This window comes from Myxocyprinus asiaticus, chromosome 38, assembly GCF_019703515.2.
Source record: "Myxocyprinus asiaticus isolate MX2 ecotype Aquarium Trade chromosome 38, UBuf_Myxa_2, whole genome shotgun sequence".
In the NCBI taxonomy this organism is placed as follows: domain Eukaryota; kingdom Metazoa; phylum Chordata; class Actinopteri; order Cypriniformes; family Catostomidae; genus Myxocyprinus; species Myxocyprinus asiaticus.
In genome coordinates this window covers 31,351,889-31,371,442 of record NC_059381.1, presented here as the reverse complement: position 1 = coordinate 31,371,442, position 19,554 = coordinate 31,351,889, and the positions used below count along the sequence as shown (strand labels likewise).

General features: G+C 39.0%; 1 protein-coding gene across 1 annotated transcript in view; it reads left to right on the top strand.

The window, feature by feature from the left end:
* Positions 1 to 19,554, top strand: part of LOC127428781 (uncharacterized) — a 43,597-nt gene that overhangs the window by 842 nt on the left and 23,201 nt on the right. Inside the window, exons 3-4 of the mRNA XM_051677376.1 lie at positions 1,616 to 1,814; positions 13,182 to 13,589. Coding sequence (XP_051533336.1) covers positions 1,616 to 1,814; positions 13,182 to 13,589 — 607 coding nt within the window. The remainder of the gene's footprint in view (positions 1 to 1,615; positions 1,815 to 13,181; positions 13,590 to 19,554) is intronic.

Here is a 19,554-nt window from a genome sequence, read left to right as displayed (position 1 = left end):
TTAGTTCACCCAAAATTCATTTATTCACCCTCATGCATTCCAGATGTGTATGACTTACTTTCTTCAGCAGAACACAAATGAAGATTTTTTTGAAGAATATTTCAGCTCTGTAGCTCTGCATACAATGCAAGTGAATGGTAACCAGAACTTTGAGCTCCAAAAGCACATTTGGCTGAACTTGATTCAATCGTGGACAGTGGTTACACATGTTTGAAATGAGTTTTCTTTACTTAAAATTACTATGTAATCTCAACACAGACATTTTGTGTAGAAGGAACCTAGTTGAGTTGAATAAACCCAACAAAATTAGACAAGTTAAAGTAACTCAAATCTCTTATTTCTTTATTTACTAATTAGTGAAAGTGAATGCTAGTATACTAAATTCATGCTAGTTGGAAGCACTAGAGAGTGCAGTTTACTAACAATGCAATGGTTAGCACAGTATTTGCTCAACGAAGCGAGCAAGCAGTTTCATGTGCGACATCTACCTGTCCTCATCATTAGCTTTACTCCCATATACATGCGGCTCGATCAGTAAGCAGGTTTTTTGGCAGCAACGTAATTTCCCTGCGACGCTTGTGTAAATAACAAACATGGCATCTGAGGAAGACTTCACTATTTTATTCTCCGTTGCTTCCCTTTATTTCCAGATACTCCAGAGATGTTGCTGTGTTTGTTTCCTTAACTTTCCATCGCAATCTGCGGTGGAATTTCACTGCAATAGTGGGGTTTCCCTCTTACATAAAACTCAGGGATTTCCCCAGTGTATGAGCACATAAACACAAACATGAGGGACTGTCGATATTTTACATTGGTGTGTATAAATTGGTATAGTTTATAGTGTATGCGCTTTTCCCACTGTATTAGAATGCCCCTTGTGTGTTTACATGGCCACATCGACCACGTTTACATGCACTTAAGATAACGGTTTATTCCAGGGTTTTTGCAGAATGTGGCGTTCTGAAATGTCATGCAGACGAGAACATTGATGTCCTTACGCCCTTTAAGGGATTAAGTGATTTTGATTTTTGATTTGATAAGAGAAAGTGGTTTAACACACCTAGGTTTCTCCGGAACGTGGCTTAATGTGGCCATGTAAACACATAAGCGCTGTTCTTTGGGAGAAACCTGGGTGTGTAAAATTGCTTTCTCTTAATCCCTTAAACAGCGTAAGGAAATCAGAATTCTTGGTTACAAGAGCTTTCAGAACGGCGCTTTCTGCAAAAACCCTGGAAAAAACCGTTTTCTTAAGTGCATGTAAACGTGATCAATGCTACATCAACACCACAAAAAGTATTAATGTAGTTCCAAATCAAATGGATTAAGTAAACTGCCATTTTTCAAATATAAATAGATAGAACGCAATGAAATCAAGTTGTGACAACATTTTCTAGAATTGTGTTGTTTTAGTTAATTTTAATTCATTTTAATTTTGAGTGTAGATGGGGGAGTGTTCGGGAAATCAGTTTGAAAACGGTCATTACTTTTGCAATTCAGTTTGTTAATTGTAGTGGTGCAGAAATTACACCCTTTAATAAAGAGATGTGAAATTGTTAGACTCTTTAAATATTAATTCAATATTCATATTGGATTGAAAACATGCTTATTTTCACAGGTCAGGAATGTTGGAATCAGGGGTGGACAGAATCATTACTCAAGTGGTAGACCCAAAACTGAACCACATCTTCAAGCCGCACATCGAGAACGCCATTCATGATTTCCTCTCCTCAGAGAAGAAAGAGGAGGGGCCATCAAGTTTAACACCTGATGCTGAGCAACAGGAGACAGCCAGCAATACTGCAGCCAAAACACTATAAGGTACAATAATTTTATGCTGAGGGCAAGTTAGGACTGTTAGTTTTGTCTTTTAAACTTTGAACCTCACATTATATAGCAAAACAATTACTCATTTAATCTTAAATGTTACTTTTAGAGACAAACTGAACATATTCAGAACCATATATTTTATTTGCATTATTATTTGTTTAATTCTTGAGCCCATAATATTCTAGGTACTAGGATACTTTTTTGCCATTTCACATGGAGATGAAAGGAGCATCCAAAGTTGTCCATCGATGATCAGCTACCGTGGATGAACAATTGCAGAGCACTGGGATTTTAGGAGTTCTCATTGTTTTAAGGTGGTTGGGTTGTTTTGGACTATTTGTGTGTACAAAGCTGTCCAGTTTGGTTTAGTTTAATAAAATGCCTCATGAATTCTTCAGAGGCAAATAACTGATGTTATTAGATTTCATTTAAATGTATGTTGAAAAAAATAAAACATGAATAGTAAAATGTTTGGACTGAAGCCAGACCATTTTCTATATGTCTGGATATGTGAAATGTGTGTTGTTTTTTTGCAATGATTTAATGGGACTCATTTTTTAAATAAATGTATCTTTTGGAGAAATATTGCAATACTGTTGCATTATTTGTAATAACACAGAATGCTTGCAAAAGTTTGTGGTTTGTTGTGGGAAGCACACTATGTAATGACTTGGTCTTTGAGCAATGCTGCAATCTTCTGGACTCTTGTTAGTAGTGGCATTGTTGGGTGGAGGTAATCTTCACCAGCTTTTTTCTGATTCCATCTGGACATTAACTGGAGCGAATACCCTCAAGAGTTCACCGTGTTCCATACCATGCAGACACAGTGTTAGATGATTGAAACCATTTGGGGCTTAAAGCTTTTTGACCCGGGACTGCATTGGAAACTCCAGTGTCCTAGTGGCATGAACTTCCAGAGAAGGGTTTGTGGTAACGGAAGAGCCTCTGGAGAGGTGTCATGTCCCAGTTTAGGACAAAGTTTGACTGTTCCAGCTTGTTTCTGTCTTTCAGCTCCTCTCTGCTGAGAATGTGCAGTACAGTCAGATGCTTGACAGACTGCTAAAGAGCTGCAATCACGTGTCTTCTGATATTTGCTGCTTGTTGCAGTAAACCTCTTTGCAGTAGGTGGTGGATACTACATATTGTTGTGGGACTGTTTCACAGCTGTTCAGTTTATGAATAATGTAATAGAAGGAATAGTAGCAAACCCTGTTCTTCTGTTGTAAGTAGTGTTATTAAATGAATGGGTGTTCCTTCAACTTCGACACTAGCACTGTGGACATCTAAAAAATGTAGTCTCGTTAAAAACAATTTCACACTTTTTTTTGTTTTTGTCTCCTAACATTGTACATGCAGCACAGGAGATTTGTCATTTTTTAAAGTCATGAAATATCCCACCACAGTGTTATTTCCTTCCAGCACATCTCAAATGTGTTTAATAGAATTCTGTGCTGGAAATGACACTAATGGATATGAGATTCTTAACGATTTTGGAATAAAATTGCAGACTCTTTTGACTTGCTATGGCTAATCTCATAGCTGAAATTTTATGTATCCTAAATACTCACAATTTAATAATTTTTCCACACATTTTACAGCTTGATTAGAAATGACACCCAATAAAAATATTCTGCTCACAAGCGACATTTATCTTGAAATTGCTTTGTTTTCTTCAAACATCTCTTGTCTCGTATTTCATCTCAAGCATGCTCTTCACTAAAAGAGTTGGTTAACATGTAGACACTCAAACAAATTAATTTAGGATTTACCTATTTGAATTTCATAACAAAACGCCATCAAATTGAATTGAGTAATCTTTTATAAGAAATAAAGAAAAAAAATTTGATTTCTTCTTTTTTTTTTTTTTTTTTTTTTGCTGGATTCCATCTCTAAGATAATGTTACCTAGTGTTGCAGTTTGTTGTCACGGTTGAATAGCGGAAGAGAAGCACTGAGGCAAGGCTCTCGGGAGCACGCATAAACGTCACATCCTTTGGATTTTCCCGGCAAAAGCGTCCCGCTCCATTCGCATGAAAATCAGTCTACAGGCTTTAATAGGCAACCTAGGAAGTCTGGGAAGGGCTAATTTTTTTATGTTGCGTTACAAGCCGTTCACACATTGGCAAAAAAAAAGTTTCCAAGTAAGTTTTAATGTGACCTTTATATACCAAAAAGTTGAAATCTGTTCATTTGAATAAAAATCAACCTCTGGGACATTAAAGTGCCTGAAGTTGACGAAACACCCTAATAATAGGTTGTACATTTGAAGAGTGGCCCACCAAAATTATTTGGACACTTAAGCCAAGCCTAACAATATACAGTATAAATGCTATTGCATTAGATACAAGTACACTTTTCAAGCAAAACATTAAAGTAAAATAAGTTTGTTGGGACTTTTACTGGTTGACAAACATTAGTGGAACTTGTCCATATCACTGGGGGAAAAAATGATGTGTTGGATTTACTTAATTTAATGTGTTGGATTTACTTTTTCTTAACATTTTTGCATCTTGCTTTTTAAGTAAATTCAACTTATGGTCATTTTATGTCAGCATAACTAGAAAACCTTTGTTAGATACTGCATACACAAATATATCAGTTCATTCAACTTTATTTAATAAAACTGTGTGAATTAAAAAGATATGTCACACGATTTAAATGAATTGACCTTTATCACACTCTGGTTTTGGAATGCGGAAGTAAACGTTTGGGTAAACTTCGACAGCGGTGAATGGGAGACCACAACAAATTTTATTTTCACTTACCCCTTTGCTCCAAGAGCGAAAGAAAAAATCCATTCTTACGTTTGAATGACTTTCCAGAAGAAGAAATAAATAGAGAGCAGTGCATTAAGACAGTCAGATGGGAGAAGATGCCAAATTTACCGTCACTCTCTCAGCAGCTGTAATAGAAACCCCCTCACAGCTGTGGTAATTCATTTTTTAAACCTAATTCCAAGGAAATACAACACAAAGTATAATGTTATAAATTTACACTCAACATTTAAAAAATGCATAATATAATTTTTCTTTTCGAGATTTACGCTGCTAAATAAGGTGGAAACGTGTCATCACAGTCTGTGAAAAAGGTCTATAGTTCTCCCAAAATGAAAATTCGCTCATCATTTACTCACCCTCATGCCATCTCAGATGTGTACGACTTTCTTTCTTCTGCTGAACACAAGCAAAGATCTTTAGAAGAATATTTCAGCTCTTTTGGTCCATATGATGCAAGTGAATGTTGACCAGACTTTGAAGGTCCAAAACGCATATGTTTGGTGTATATCTTCAGAAGCGATATCATAGGTGTGGGTAAGAAACAGATAAATATTTAAGTCCTTTTTTACTATAAATCTCCACTTTCACATTCATCTTTCGTTTTAGGCAATTTGCATTCTTCGTGTGTATCGCCACCTGCTGGGCAGGAAGGATAATTTATAGTAAAACAACAACTTAAATATTGATCTGTTTCTCACCCACACCTATCATATCACTTCTGAAGACATGGATTTAACCACTGGAGTCATATGGATTACTTTTATGCAACCTTTATGTGCTTTTTGGAGCTTCAAAGATCTGGCCACTATTAACTTTAAACAGTCATTAAACAATTGATTCCCCAAAGAAGTAAAACAAAACCTACGCATATCCACATTCGCAAGGAAAACTTACATGGATTGAATAGGGATCCAACTTCAAAGGGAACACTAATCACCTTAACGGTGACTACATGAAACAACTAATTACAGTTAAACAACATCAATAATACTAAAAAGAGCTAAAATCTCTATTAATTCTTAATAACATTTAATTAAATGCCCCAATAATTCCTTTTGACCAAACAAACGTGCTTAAATTATACAAGCGCAATTATGGGTATTTCCCACAACCTCATTTTTGTACTTCAACATTTGAGTTAGTAGTACATAAAATCTGAATTTGATGGATTGTTAAGCCAAAGAAGTTCAAGGAACTCACAATCATTCTTTTACTTTGTGTATCACTCAAGTTCACCTTATAATTACTATTTTGTGTTGTACACATGAATGCAAATTAAGTAAAGCCAAAAAAAAAATTATAAATGTGTACATTTCTGAGTAGAAGCTATTAATTTTCTTACGTTATGGTTGTTGAGCCAAATAATTGTAGTTAATGTGATGAACTACACCTGTGGTTACTCTGCTAGGACACCTGTGTGAACTTGAGGGGAACTGACTTCATCCTTAAAAATGACCTTGGGACCCATTGGTTAAAAGTAATTGCAACAATTATGTAAAAATAAATAAATTTTAAAAAAAGCCACTTAGTTTGATACATGACATGGCAGAAAATATGTGGACACCCCCATTCTATTGGACAGGTTGTGCTTTTTCAGCTTCACCCATTACTATCAGGTGCATAAAATCAAGCAAATAGCCATGCAATCTCCTTAGACAAACAGTAGAATGGGGTTCAACTTTTGTGTTCTAGCATGAAAATGCCCCTGTTCTCTAAGCGAGGTCTATATAGAAATGGTTTACTGAGTCTGATGTGGAAGATCCTGATTCGCTTGCACAAAGCCCAGTTGTGAACCCCACTTAAAGTCTGTCAAGCTTGAAAAAAGGACAACAAAACACCATAAATCCACAGTAAAAGTAACCGATACAACTCTTATACTCTGTTCCAAGTTTTCTGAAGCGATACAATCACATGTGATGAAAGAAATGTAAGTCATTATTTACCCATTCGCAGCAATGTCAGTAACATCAAACATTATTGGTTATCATCATGTCTCGTGAAATTAAATGATAAACAAGCACATAGCCTATGGGTGTGCTTTTCAGATGTCCACATACTTTGGGCCATGTATTGAGTTTTATTATCTCTAATCATTCATACATTTTTAAGTATGGCTTAAGTGTCCAAATACTTTTTGGGGCCACTGTAGCAGCTAAAGTACAACTGCCACCTGGCAGTTACACCCTGGATCCTCATTCACTGTAATTGATAGCAAAATGTTCCCTATAATAGCCCAGGTGCAAGCTCATATTTCCAGCCCTGATCTTGGCAATGCTACTGGCGACTTTGTCCTGAACCCAGTGTTCACTCATGCCTATTAAGGAGTTTGCAATCATTGCTCTCCATCTGAAGAAACCTGATCCAACTCTCATTTAAAAGGTAAAATGTGAACTGAGGGACGGTGTGAAGATCTCACTTGATCTGGTCGTAGAGATTTTTTTCTTCAACAAGAACGTACTGTCCTCCCAATCCCATGTCCTCTGCTTTAAATGATAAGAGAAAATGTGTTCCTTAAAAAAATTTAAAAAAAGATACTATTGGTGTAATCACTCATCTTAAAGGAATAGTTCAACCAAAAAGGAAAATCCCTTCATTATTTATGCTGCCTTCACGTGCTATTGGAATTATCGTAAATATGAGTTTCCCACTTGAAAGTTGCACATAAACGAACTCTTAAGTCGTAATTACATCTGGGAAACTCAAAGATAATTTTGATACCCGAGATGGGAGGAGTCGTAAACTTTCAACATGGCCGAGGTATACAGTTTCTGTAGTGAATGACAGGTTTTATTTATTTTATTCTAAATACAGCTAATTGTTAGCGCTTGCCATTTTGGTCATATTCATTTATGTATATCATCAACCATTTGATGCATTTTTTACATTTGTACACCATGAAAATACTTTGTATTTGACCAAAATTCCATTAGTGTCAGGAAGCTAAATGAGTAATATGTATTACGCTGTCAAAATATAAGTTCCTCAAGAAATATGTAGGAATGAACCTGGCGTCGTCCATGTTTCCTGTTCTTTCTGACAACAAAGCACTTGAATGCAGCGTACTTGTAATTACCACTTGAGAAGTGGGAAGTAGGATAATTCCAATAGCACATGAAGGCAGCATTACTAACATTCATGTCGCTCCACACCTATGACTTTCTTCCATGGAACTTAAAAGATACATTTTTAAAATTTGCAAAAGACATCATGACATTTGGTCACAAGACACAATGAGAACCAAGGAGGTTTGATATGCTCAGCATAGCCACCATATATATTTAAGCGTCTTACTTTATTAATATTAGGGTTGTCAATTTAACATGTTAATTTGGTGTGATTAATTATGTAAAAAATGTATGCAATTAATCATTGTCCCTGACCCGTACGTAAATTCCATAATAAAAGCATTCATTTTCCAACCAATGGAGCAAACCATACTTGAAATACATGTAACTGCGTGTTTTTATGAGCCGCAACAGCAGGGGGCAGTCAGCGCACCTCAACAAATCTCACAAGCAGTGCAGCTACAGAATAAGAGCCGTTCACCCAGGACGCGCTCTTGACTGCTGGACGAAGCACAATAGAATGCAGGCACCTCGACACAGATTTTCTAATTTTCAACTACTTGACACAGTGTCTTAAAAACTTAAAAACTCTGCATAGGGGGCCTGGGTAGCTCAGCGAGTATTGATGCTGACTACCACCCCTGGAGTCGCGAGTTCGAATCCAAGGAGTGCTGTGTGACTCCAGCCAGGTCTCCTAAGCAACCAAATTGGCCCGGTTGCTAGGGAGGGTAGCGTCACATGGGTTAACCTCCTCGTGGTAGCGATTAGGGGTTCTCGTTCTCAATGGGGTGCGTGGTAAGTTGTGCATGGATCACGGAGAGTAGCATGAGCCTCCACACGCGGAGTCTGCGTGGTGTCATGCACGACGAGTCACGTGATAAGATGTGCGGATTGATGATCTGAGACTTGTCCTCCGCCACCCAGATTGAGTAACTGTGCCACCACGAGGACCTACTAAGTAGCGGGAATTGGGCATTCCAAATTGGGAGAAAAGGGGGAAAAAAATCTGCATAGACAGACAATTAAAAATAGCTAAACAGAACGCAAGAAGGCATCCTGTGAGAACAGGATAGATTGATGAACTCAATGCAAAATGGATTGCTGTCGACTGTAGGCTTATGTTCAATGATATAGGGATAAAACAAACAATATATTGACTTCTAAAGACATTTTTTGTATCCATCAATGCTGTAGTCATCTACCACAATCACAGAATATATTTCAATCTGAATTATATTTATTATATATATTTATAATTATTTGAATTGTTATGTATTATTTATACTGAATTATCTTTATTTGGAGAACTTTCCTAGCAAAGATTGATATATACGATTAATTGAGTGATTAATTAACTAACTTATGTAAATAATTCAATTAAAAAATTTAAACAAATCGACAGCCCTAACTAATTTGACTTTATCTGAGAGTGAATAATGACTACATTTAATTCTGTTCATCACACAAAGTGATCAGAAAACTTGAAATATAGTGCTGGAGTCATATCGATTAATCGAACTGTGGTTTTATGGCGTTTTTTGTCCGTTTTGACAGACCAGAGTCACCATTCACCTTCATTATGGCAAAATAACCCTATGAAGAGTTATGTGGGTTTGAAGCGACATTATGGTGATTAAATAACAAAATAATTTTCATTTTTGAGTCGACTATTCCAGGAGTAAAGAACAGCCCTTTGAATTCTAGGGTAAGAGAAAGGGTGGATGGTTAAAACGAAATTACAACAATTTCTGGCACAAAAACTACTAACTTTAAAGGTGCACTCAGTAACTTTTTTGTTTGTGTCATCTTGGACTAACACTGACACCTAACGGTGTGGATGCAGCATTATTGTGATCCTAACACGGCCGCTCCCATGAGGGGACCCTCTCCATGTAGAATAAAAGGTTACTGATATGACTCGAGTCTTCATCTCATATTAGTGCTCATTAATTTATACATATATTTAAAAATTACTATTCATTTATTTAGGAGTAAAACGTTTTTAATCAGATAAAAAATGACTGAGTGCACCTTTAAGTGAGTCTCAGGGAAAAAGTATAGAATAACGTATGATATGATCCCTTTAATGACTAGCAATGAACTGGTGAAGTTTTATAATTGTTGAAATTTGTTGCAGTTTAGTGTTTAGTGAATGTTGAAGATTCAGATATGTTTACAGTTCCTTGGTTATTCCAATGTGCAGATTTATTTGCGAATGAATCAAGCTTTCAGATTTCATTCCTCATCAGCTCTAAAAGTGTTGAAAGAAGTTTTCCAATGTTGTTTCTCCACCGTGTGGAGAAACAAGTGACACAGCAATTTTGGCCTCAGATATGTGGCAATTAAATCGTGATGCCCTTGGAGAGGGTCGGTAATGTAGTGTGAAATTGTATGTTCAGGGCATCGGTTGGGGGAGAGACGTTTCAGCTGACATTGCATTTGTCTTCTGGACATTATAAATCACCAGAGTAATTACTGAGTGTGTGTGTGTGTGTGTGTGTGTGTGTGTGTGTGTGTGTGTGTGGTGGGGGGGGGGGGGGGCAAAGAAAATCAAACCCTCCATCCACCCCCAGCTTCTCCTGAAACACAGCTGCTGGTCGCTCTCGAGTTGGCCTTCCAATGCGTAAGCCACAACAATGAAATCCCCATTCCTCAAAAAGTCCTGCTACATCTGTTGAGTTTAATTGCTCTTCACATTTTCTCACCCGATGCTGGAGGAGATTCATTACAGTGTTAAACTAAGATCGGCCCCATTTTAAAACTGCCCAGATGTTGAGGAAGCCCAAGCGAATTGTCTCACTGGACAGGCAGGGTCATTTCCAATGCAGCTATTTGTAGGAATAGAGCAGCATTTGTGTCCCTTGGCCAAAATACTTGCTCTGAATGCTTGTGCATTTAACACATTACAATTATTTTTTATTATAATCTTTCTCCAAATAGTAAAAGAAATGGATCTTTAAATCTCAAACTTTTCTCCTATTAATATTTAAGGCTTAGTGATTGTGGAGATCAGTGTCCTCACACTACAAACAACGATATTAACACAACATGTAAATATTTGTATGAATATAAAATATTCAACAACTAAGACATGAACTGAACAAGTTTCACAGACATGTGACTAACAGAAATGGAATAATGTGTCCCTGAACAAAGGGGGGTCAAAATCAAAAGTAACAGTCAGTATCTGGTGTGGCCACCAGCTGCATTAAGTACTGCAGTGCATCTCCTCCTCATGGACTGCACCAGATTTACCAGTTCTTGCTGTGAGATGTTACCTCTCTCTTCCACCAAGAATGGCCCTAGCCCTCACCCTCCGATCCAACAGGTCCCAAACGTGCTCAATGGGATTGAGATCCGGGCTCTTTGCTGGCCATGGCAGAACACTGACATTCCTGTCTTGCAGGAAATCAAGCAACAGAATGAGCAGTATGGCTGGTGGCATTGTCATGCTGGAGGGTCATGTCAGGATGAGCCTGTAGGAAGGGTACCACACGAGGGAGGAGGATGTCTTCCCGTTAACGCACAGTGTTGAGATTGCCTGCAATGACAACAAGCTCAGTCCGATGATGCTATGACACACCGCCCCAGACCATGACAGACCCTCCACCTCCAAATCGATCCCACTCCAGAGTACAGGTCTCGGTGTAATGCTCATTCCTTCAACAATAAACGTGAGTCTGACCATCACCCCTTGTGAGACAAAACCGCTACTCGTCAGTGAAGAGCACTTTTTTCCAGTCCTGTCTGGTCCAGCGAAGGTGGGTTTGTGCCCATAGGGGACATTGTTGCCAGTGATGTCTGGTAAGGACCTGCCTTACAACAGGCCTACAAGCCCTCAGTCCAGCCTCTCTCAGCCTATTGCGGACAGTCTGAGCACTGATGGAGGAATTGTGCATTCCTGGTGTAATTCGGCCAATTGTTGTTGCCATCCTGTACCTGTCCCATAGGTGTGATATTCGGATGTACCGATCCTGTGCAGGTGTTGTTAATTGTGGTCTGCCACTGCGAGGACGATCAGCTGTCCTTCCTTTCTCCCTGTAGCACTGTCTTTGGCATCTCACAGTACGGACATTGCAATTTATTGCCCTGGCCACATCTGCAGTCCTCATGCCTCCATGCAGCATGCCTAAGGCATGTTCACGCAGATGAGCAGGGACCCTAGGCATCTTTCTTTTGGTGTTTTTCAGAGTCAGTAGAAAGGTCTCTTTAGTGTTTTAAGTTTTTATAACTGTGACCTTAATTGCCTACCGTCTGTAAGCTGTTAGTGTCTTAATGACCGTTCCACAGGTGCATGCTCATTAATTGTTTATGGTTCATTGAACAAGCATGAAAAACATTGTTTAAACCCTGCACAATAAAGATCTGTAAAGTTATTTGGATTTTTACTAAATTATCTTTAAAATACAGTGTCCTGAAAAAGGGACGTTTCTTTTTTTGCTGAGTTTTATTATTTTCTCTGGCTGGTGTTCAGTCTCTGTCGCGCACATGCTGGGTCTCGCGCGGTTTCGCTTTTGACACTAACTAGTTCAGAGGACAATGAGTGAGCGTTTTCGGGCAATGCGAAGAAATACAGTATGGCAGCTTGTCCGTATCTCTCCCATACCTGGCTCACCACTGAAGGATGAAGTCTCCATTCTCCGTACAGTAAATCTGCTTCTATGTTTATTACAGTATGCCCTGGACATGTGTTACGCATAATGATCAGTGTGCACTGCTCTACACAATCAGTTTCTGTGCTAGGCTGTGCAGTCGAGTCAAGCCTGTACCTCCTAGAAATGTACTTATGTCAGTTTTAGCCACAGGAAGTGGGGAAAAACATTAGTGAAGTTTCAGGAAGTGCAAAAAAACAGATACTACATTAATTGAATTTTGTTTTTTTTAATTACGCATGAAAAAGTCAACTATTAATCGCAGAAATTAATGCATTAAATTTCCCAGCCCTAATAAAAATTCAAGCCAGTGGAACCATAACCTAGGTAGTTTGGGTTATGGAACAAGGCTTTTGGGAGGGAAAGAGCTGAAAATAAACACATCTCTGCCTTAGAAGCTAGGTTTGTGTACAGTGAGAGTCTCTTGAAGTGGCGGGGTTAAAACTGACTATTGACTATACTGCTTCACATATGTCAGCAGAGAAGCTTCAGTCATATCAGTGGAAGAGCAAGTTATGACAGTTCAATGAAAGATTACGAAGTCAAATTTCTTTTTATAAATAAAAATATATGTATGGATGAATTGTTCACAATAAGACCAGTAACATGCATTAGCCCTTTAAGAATGCATTTAACCCTCAGAATGAACTCCTTTTTTTTTTAAAAGCATTCTTTAAGTTTGTGTGAAAAATAAAGATGCACTTTGGATTGTTACCCATCTCCTGCTTCCTCCTTGAAAGAGTTGAAGAACCTTGTCACAGTGGTGCCAAAACCTGGGAAGGAGAAGGATACGCTGTCATAACGTCCTCGCTGCTGGAAGAAGTCAAGTCCCTCGCCAGCATCCACCAAGCACAACACCAGGCCCTCATGGAGCTGCGGAAGGAGCAAGAGAAGTGTTTCGAGGTGCTCCTCCAGGCCCAATCGGAGGACCGGCGGGTGTTGCGGAGCTTGCTGCCCCAGGAGGGGGCTTCAGCAGCGACCCCAGCAGCAGCAGGACCCCATGTGACCCTCACTAAGATGGCACCACAGGATAACATGGAGGCCTTCCTGGAGCTCTTCGAGCACACGGCCAGAGCCCTGAAGTGGCCATGCTCGCAGTGGGTGGTCCATCTGCTGCTGCTGCTGTTTGGGGAAGCCCAACTTGTGGCACAACAACTCCCAGTTGCCAGCCTCCTGGAGTGTTCCGAGTTGAAGAAAGCCGTCCTGCAACGGGTCGGCTGCATTCCAGAACAGCACCGCCAGCATTTCTGCACACTGACGCTGAGCGAGGTCGGATGCCCTATTGCCTTCGCAATATAAAGTCCTTGTATTACTCCCCACATCAAGCTCTAAATTACTTGCCAAGCGGCAAGGACCCTTTGAGGTCACACGGCAAGTCGGGGAAATTGATTATGAGGTTAAATGAACGGATAGAGGTAGAGCACATCAGATTTACCACCTCAATCTCTTAAAACCATGGAGAGAGGCGGTCCCCGTGATATTGGCAACGCTGGTTCTGTAGAGGGAGGAGCTTGGACCGGAGGTGAACTTAAAAGCCACCAATCGAGTCACCCCAGACACTTTCGGAGACCACCTCTCACCGTCACAAGTCACAGAGGTTGCCAGGTTGCAAGAGAATTCTCCGATGTGTTCTTGCCTCTTCCCGGTTGTACAAATCTCATAGAGCACCATATCAAAACGACCCCAGGAGTAGTGGTACGCAGTCATCCCTACCGATTACCCGAAAACAAAAAAAGTGGTTCGGGACATTTAAAGGCCATGCTGGATATGGGGGTAATAGAAGAATCCCACAGTGACTGGGCCAGCCAGGTGGTGTTGGTTCCGAAGAGTGATGTCAATGCGGTGTCTAAGTTTGATGTGTACCCGATGCCTTGGATTGATGACTGCTCAATCGGTTAGGCGTGGCTTGCTTTTCTTTGACACTGGAATTGACAAAGGGATATTGGCAGATCCCCTTAACTCCCACGTCCCATGAAAAAAATGGCATTTTCCACACCGTTCAGCTTACACCAATTTGTCACCCTTCCTTTCGGTTTGTTCAGGGCCCTAGCTATGTTTTACTGTGTTGTCATTTTGTTGAAGCTGAAAAGCATTCTTTAAGTTTATGTGAGAAATAAAGACAAATGTTGGATTGTTACCAGTCTCCCGCTTCCCGCTTCCTCCTTGAAAGAGTTAAAAGAGCCTTGTCACATTGTGTAAATCTGTTGTAGTACTGACTAGTCCCTTGACCTGATTTAACAATGATGATGGAGAAGGTCCTATTTATGAAAAATCTATTTAGACTTTGTATAAACATTTTGTTTTGTTAAACATATAGGCACGTGTGAGCAAGTGTATCTGGCTGCATCCAAAAACATAGACATCTTACTTTCTGCTTAATCAGTTAATGGCTTAAACGACAGCATTTTTGAATGAATAAAGAAACTGCTCTCAGAAAAGTTTGAAAAGCAACTTATTTTCATCCTACCTCTGTATACAGTCTCTGAAGGCAACATTTCCCAGTTTTCAGATGCAGCCTCTGTCTGCATCCCGCAAGACGACAAGGAACACCCACTACACAACATGCCCACTCCCAGTAACGCCCCCCTAGGATCACAAAGCGATTCTATTGGCTGAAGGAACTTTTAAACTCCTATGCAATTGCTGTATGATTCTATCAAATATGAATAACTTCTAAATTATAAATCATATATCTTATTATTAAACTGGAGATATAAATGGTTAAATTAAACATTTCTCTGTTCTGTTTTCCCCACATATCTCACAAGCTAACCGGTTAGCCTATTAGCTTAGCATAGTTTTTGTCTCCATTTCATTTTCATCCGTTTCTCCTCACTGTCGCCACCTAGTGATACAGTGGAATGATTGTATTATATAGAACTTTTACGTTGCGGTATATTGAATAATTTTACAAACTTTTACAAAGATTTTAATTTTAATCTCTGTGGTTAGGATTAGGTATAGGGGTAGGATTAGGGTTAGGTTTAAGGGTAGGGATAGGTGTAGTTGAAGCCAGGGTTGCTGCTGGACTCCAAATAAACACAACAAACACAGTGTATGAGTGTGATCCAAATGCAGCAAGACCTCAACATTTCACTGGTTATTTGAAGGGGGCATAACTTGTAGTGGGCGTGCCTTGTAATAGTCTTGCAGGTCAGCAGACAGACCCTTCTTTGAGCTCCAGTTTTTGGGTGAAATGTTTTGTGCCAAAAGTGAGTTGTATTTTTAGTTGTAAACAAGTCAACAGGAATGCATATTTAATTAACTCCACCCCCTAACCCAAACCCAAACCCTAAACCTAACCGTCAGTGGAGTAAAAATTTAATGTTAAACCCCCAACCCTAAGTTTTAAAGTTTGGTGTGTAAACCAGCCAGCATTTTTGCAACGGACATGAATGATACCTCAAATCATGCGGCTTGTTGATAAGAGGTGCTATTGCTTTTCCAAGTGATCGTTATAATGATGTTCGCCTGGCAGACAATGAAATCCCCCTAAAGACTTGCACTGAAGGAGAAACCCAAGCCATATTAGGGACTAGAATACAGATTCTCTTTTGACTTGGGTCAGTAAGCAACTGTAATGGTAGCCAGCTGGTGTGTGATAGTTGTGTAGTGAGTAAACCTCACTCTCCTGGCCTTAAGAGACGCACTAGCGACTGAGGCTAGAGAGGCCATGGCTTTTATAGTCTCCTTGCTAGTGCGTCCGACTCCCATGCCAGAGATCGCCGGTTCGAATCCGGCTTGGGACGAGTTGAGTAGGACCGGTAACACTGATGCCGTGACCTGGATGGGAGTGAGGTTTAGGGGGGTGAGTGTAACGGTAGCCAGCTGGTACGTGATAGCTGTGCAGTGTGTAAACCTCACTCTCCCGGTCTTGAGAGACGCACTAGCGACCGAGTCTAGAGCCCATGGCTGTTATAGCCTCCTTGGTAGTGTGTCCGACTCCTATGCCAGGGATCAGCAGTTCAAATCCGGCATGGGGCAGGTTGAGTAAGACCCAGTGACACTGGTGCTGTGACCCGGATGAGAGTGAGGTTTAGGGGAATGAATGTAATGGTAGCCAGCTGGTACATGATAGCTGTGCAGTGTGTAAACCTCACTCTCCTGGCCTTAAGGTATGCACTAGTGACTGAGACATTGTTCCATGTCTGCCAAACATTGAGTGATCCAAACATCATCTGCAGCCTGAAACTGAATTTTTGATAGGAAGTTTGGATTGAATGCATTTAGCTGCATAGAGAGCTATAGGATGCTCCTTTGCTACCTAATTAGGGAATGACTTAACTTCCAGTGTGCTGTCTGTCTGCACTGATCTCAGAACAGTTTAAAATGGACCTTATTTTCATCCTAACTCCATATACAGCCTCTGAGAGCAACATTTTCAGCTTTCGGATGCATCCATTGATTCTCTATGTGGAAATGCACAGTAAATATAGGGTAATTTCAGAAAAATTAGTCTGTAGTCCACGTACGTGGTCGTTGTGAACAACAGCGTGCCTTTTCACAATAAATAGATTACATTTTAAAAATGGCATATTGGATGAAACCAAAGACTCATAAATGCTTGTAAATGTAGTTTGTTATGTAATGCAAACATTGAAATGTATCGCCTTACAAGTCATACACTATAGTAAAAGTGTTTAGATGTCATAATATAATCTAAAAATCTGTAATAATTTTACTCTGGATTTGTGTAAAGGGAATCAAAGTCATTGTTGTAGTGCGCCTCTAGTGTTCATTTCAGCAGGAAACTCCTACTACATGTACAATGATGAGCAATGTAAAAAAAAAAAAAGTGCACAAATGTAGGTTTAGTAACATGTTTCTATGAGACCAGGTAGGTTAGTCTTCTGAACAAACTGAAATCTGAAGTGCATGTTATGTAGACCACTGAGCCATTATTCAAATACTTTTTTTTTTTTCAATGTCTACTTATTATTATGGAATGATCTATTTCAGATAACTTTGCCCTCAAATACACATAAAAACAAAACAAACTTTGATTGGTCACTTCACATGTCAGTCAGTCAGTCAGTCAATCTCTTCCTGTCTAAATGGGTGGTTCTTGGCCAGAATAAGCTAAAATGAGGACCAGTTTGATGTTTAGTCAAAGGTCTGGCTACTCTAGTTGAGACTGGTTGTCATCTATTGACAGTTTTGGAAGAAATTGTGCAACTCTGTACAGAAGTTGTATTTGCCATTTCTTAGATAATATAAAAGGAAATGTTGCTGTCTCATTACATTGGGGAACATAGTGCATGCAACCAATGCATGACTACAAGTGCAGATTTCCCCAAGACGAAGAAAATGTATCCATTTAAAGCAATTTAGCTTACTTTGACCTGTTGTTGAATGCTTAGACCACAAAATATTACTCTTGTCCTGATGAAAAACACAGTTTGTTCTTGTGACTGTTGTTTGTGTACTTGTTCAGACACATTGTTTTTTCAATGTATAAGTCAGAAGGATAGTATGTACCCAAATTATAAACACAAGAGCAAACCTCATAGCAAATATAGTAAACATTTACATTTTTCCAATCAATTTAGAGGGAATTGGACAGTGAAAATCATCATCTGTGCTAAATAACCTCTTTCAAACTTCAAGCATTGACCCGTCACATGATGTTATGACAATGGTGCAATACTTTTTTTTTTTTTTTTCCAACATAAAGGGAAGGTCCATTGCACAAATTGATTTGGGGAAGAACTTCAAAGACTTTAACCATGATCAGTAACTACAAGCTGTAACATATAGAGGAAAATTTGCAAAAGCAGTAATATTATCTTAAGCAAACACACAGGGACAGAGAGAGCTCCATTGTTATTGGCATTGGCTGTTTGTATTCAGAGCAATGGATGACTAATGTTTCATACTTAACTACTCACAGCTCTCTACATCTTCTTCCTTAAAAACTTTTAGCAGAAGGAGTATTGGAAATTACTTTGAATTGCATTGATCAAGGAATACGTGGTCTGAACAGGTGTCCAGCTGGGTTTAGTCTTTTGCTGCTGTCCACTAATAAAAATGTGTCTATATAAGACCATAATCTATTACATTTGTCTCGAATGATGCAAATTTGCTTCACAGTTCTTGTAAAAAAAAATTGTTTTTTTTTGTTTTTTCAGATATTTATAGGCCATTCATTGTATATTTATGTCACCCAGTGATAATGCAATTCTCAACCTCAACACTAAATCATGTCATTAAAATAACTGAGGATAAATAAATCATATATGGTTACAATTAGAATAATTTCAACCTACAGGGACTACATTTCTATGCCAAATTTGACCCGTAATAAGCTTGCCATTCCCCTTGAGCTGGGGTCTCATTTCCAAAGCTGCTGCACTAACATATTATGGATGTAGGCCATTGACGGCACTAATGTAAGGATGCCAAGGGAATATGTTTGCTTTGGCAGGAGGCCCTAGCGAAAGCATTCAGCTGCCTCTCACCTCGTGTTCCTCCAGTGATCCAGCTCTGTATTAATAAATAGATCATGGTAAACAGATCATCCATTATACACCTCAAGCAAAACAGTGTGGTGACTCCATTTGCTTTGCTTTTTGATGGGGAAAATAAGTTTGATTCCCTGTATAAAATTGTATCCAGTTTGCAAATACTCTTGGACTCCACAGTGGTTGTGCTAATGTGCTAATATATTGTCAAAGTATTTCAAAGAGACTGTTTTCTTTATTTGGTTAAGGACCAATTAATGAAGTTACTGCAATTTGAAGATTTTTGCAATGAGCAATATATTGTGCCAAAAGAGCATACCAAAGAGCATATATTAATGTGAAATACATTGGAAAAATATGTTTCTGTCCTAAATTATATAGTAACCAGGGAGGAAAACAGCATGTTTGTGCCAATCAGTGTGTCATGCTGTCGGATGCGCTCTGAGACTCAGTAATACATTTTTGTTTAGATCTCTGAGACCATACTTATGAATTACAAAGAAATTGTGTATGTTGAAAAGACTAGAAGTGCCCTTCAGTGATACTAAATGATTGGGGTTGTGGCCAATATGATAATATAAAATATAAATATATAGAGAGTACTGTATATTACAATGAATTATAATAAATTAAGTTAAAATAAATAACTACACTTCTGTCTGTCTGTCTGTCTACAGAATCCATATCTATCTATTTGTCTGTCTGTCTGTTTATCTATCTGTCCGTCTATCTATCTATCTATCTATCTGTCTGTCTGTCTATAGAATCTATCT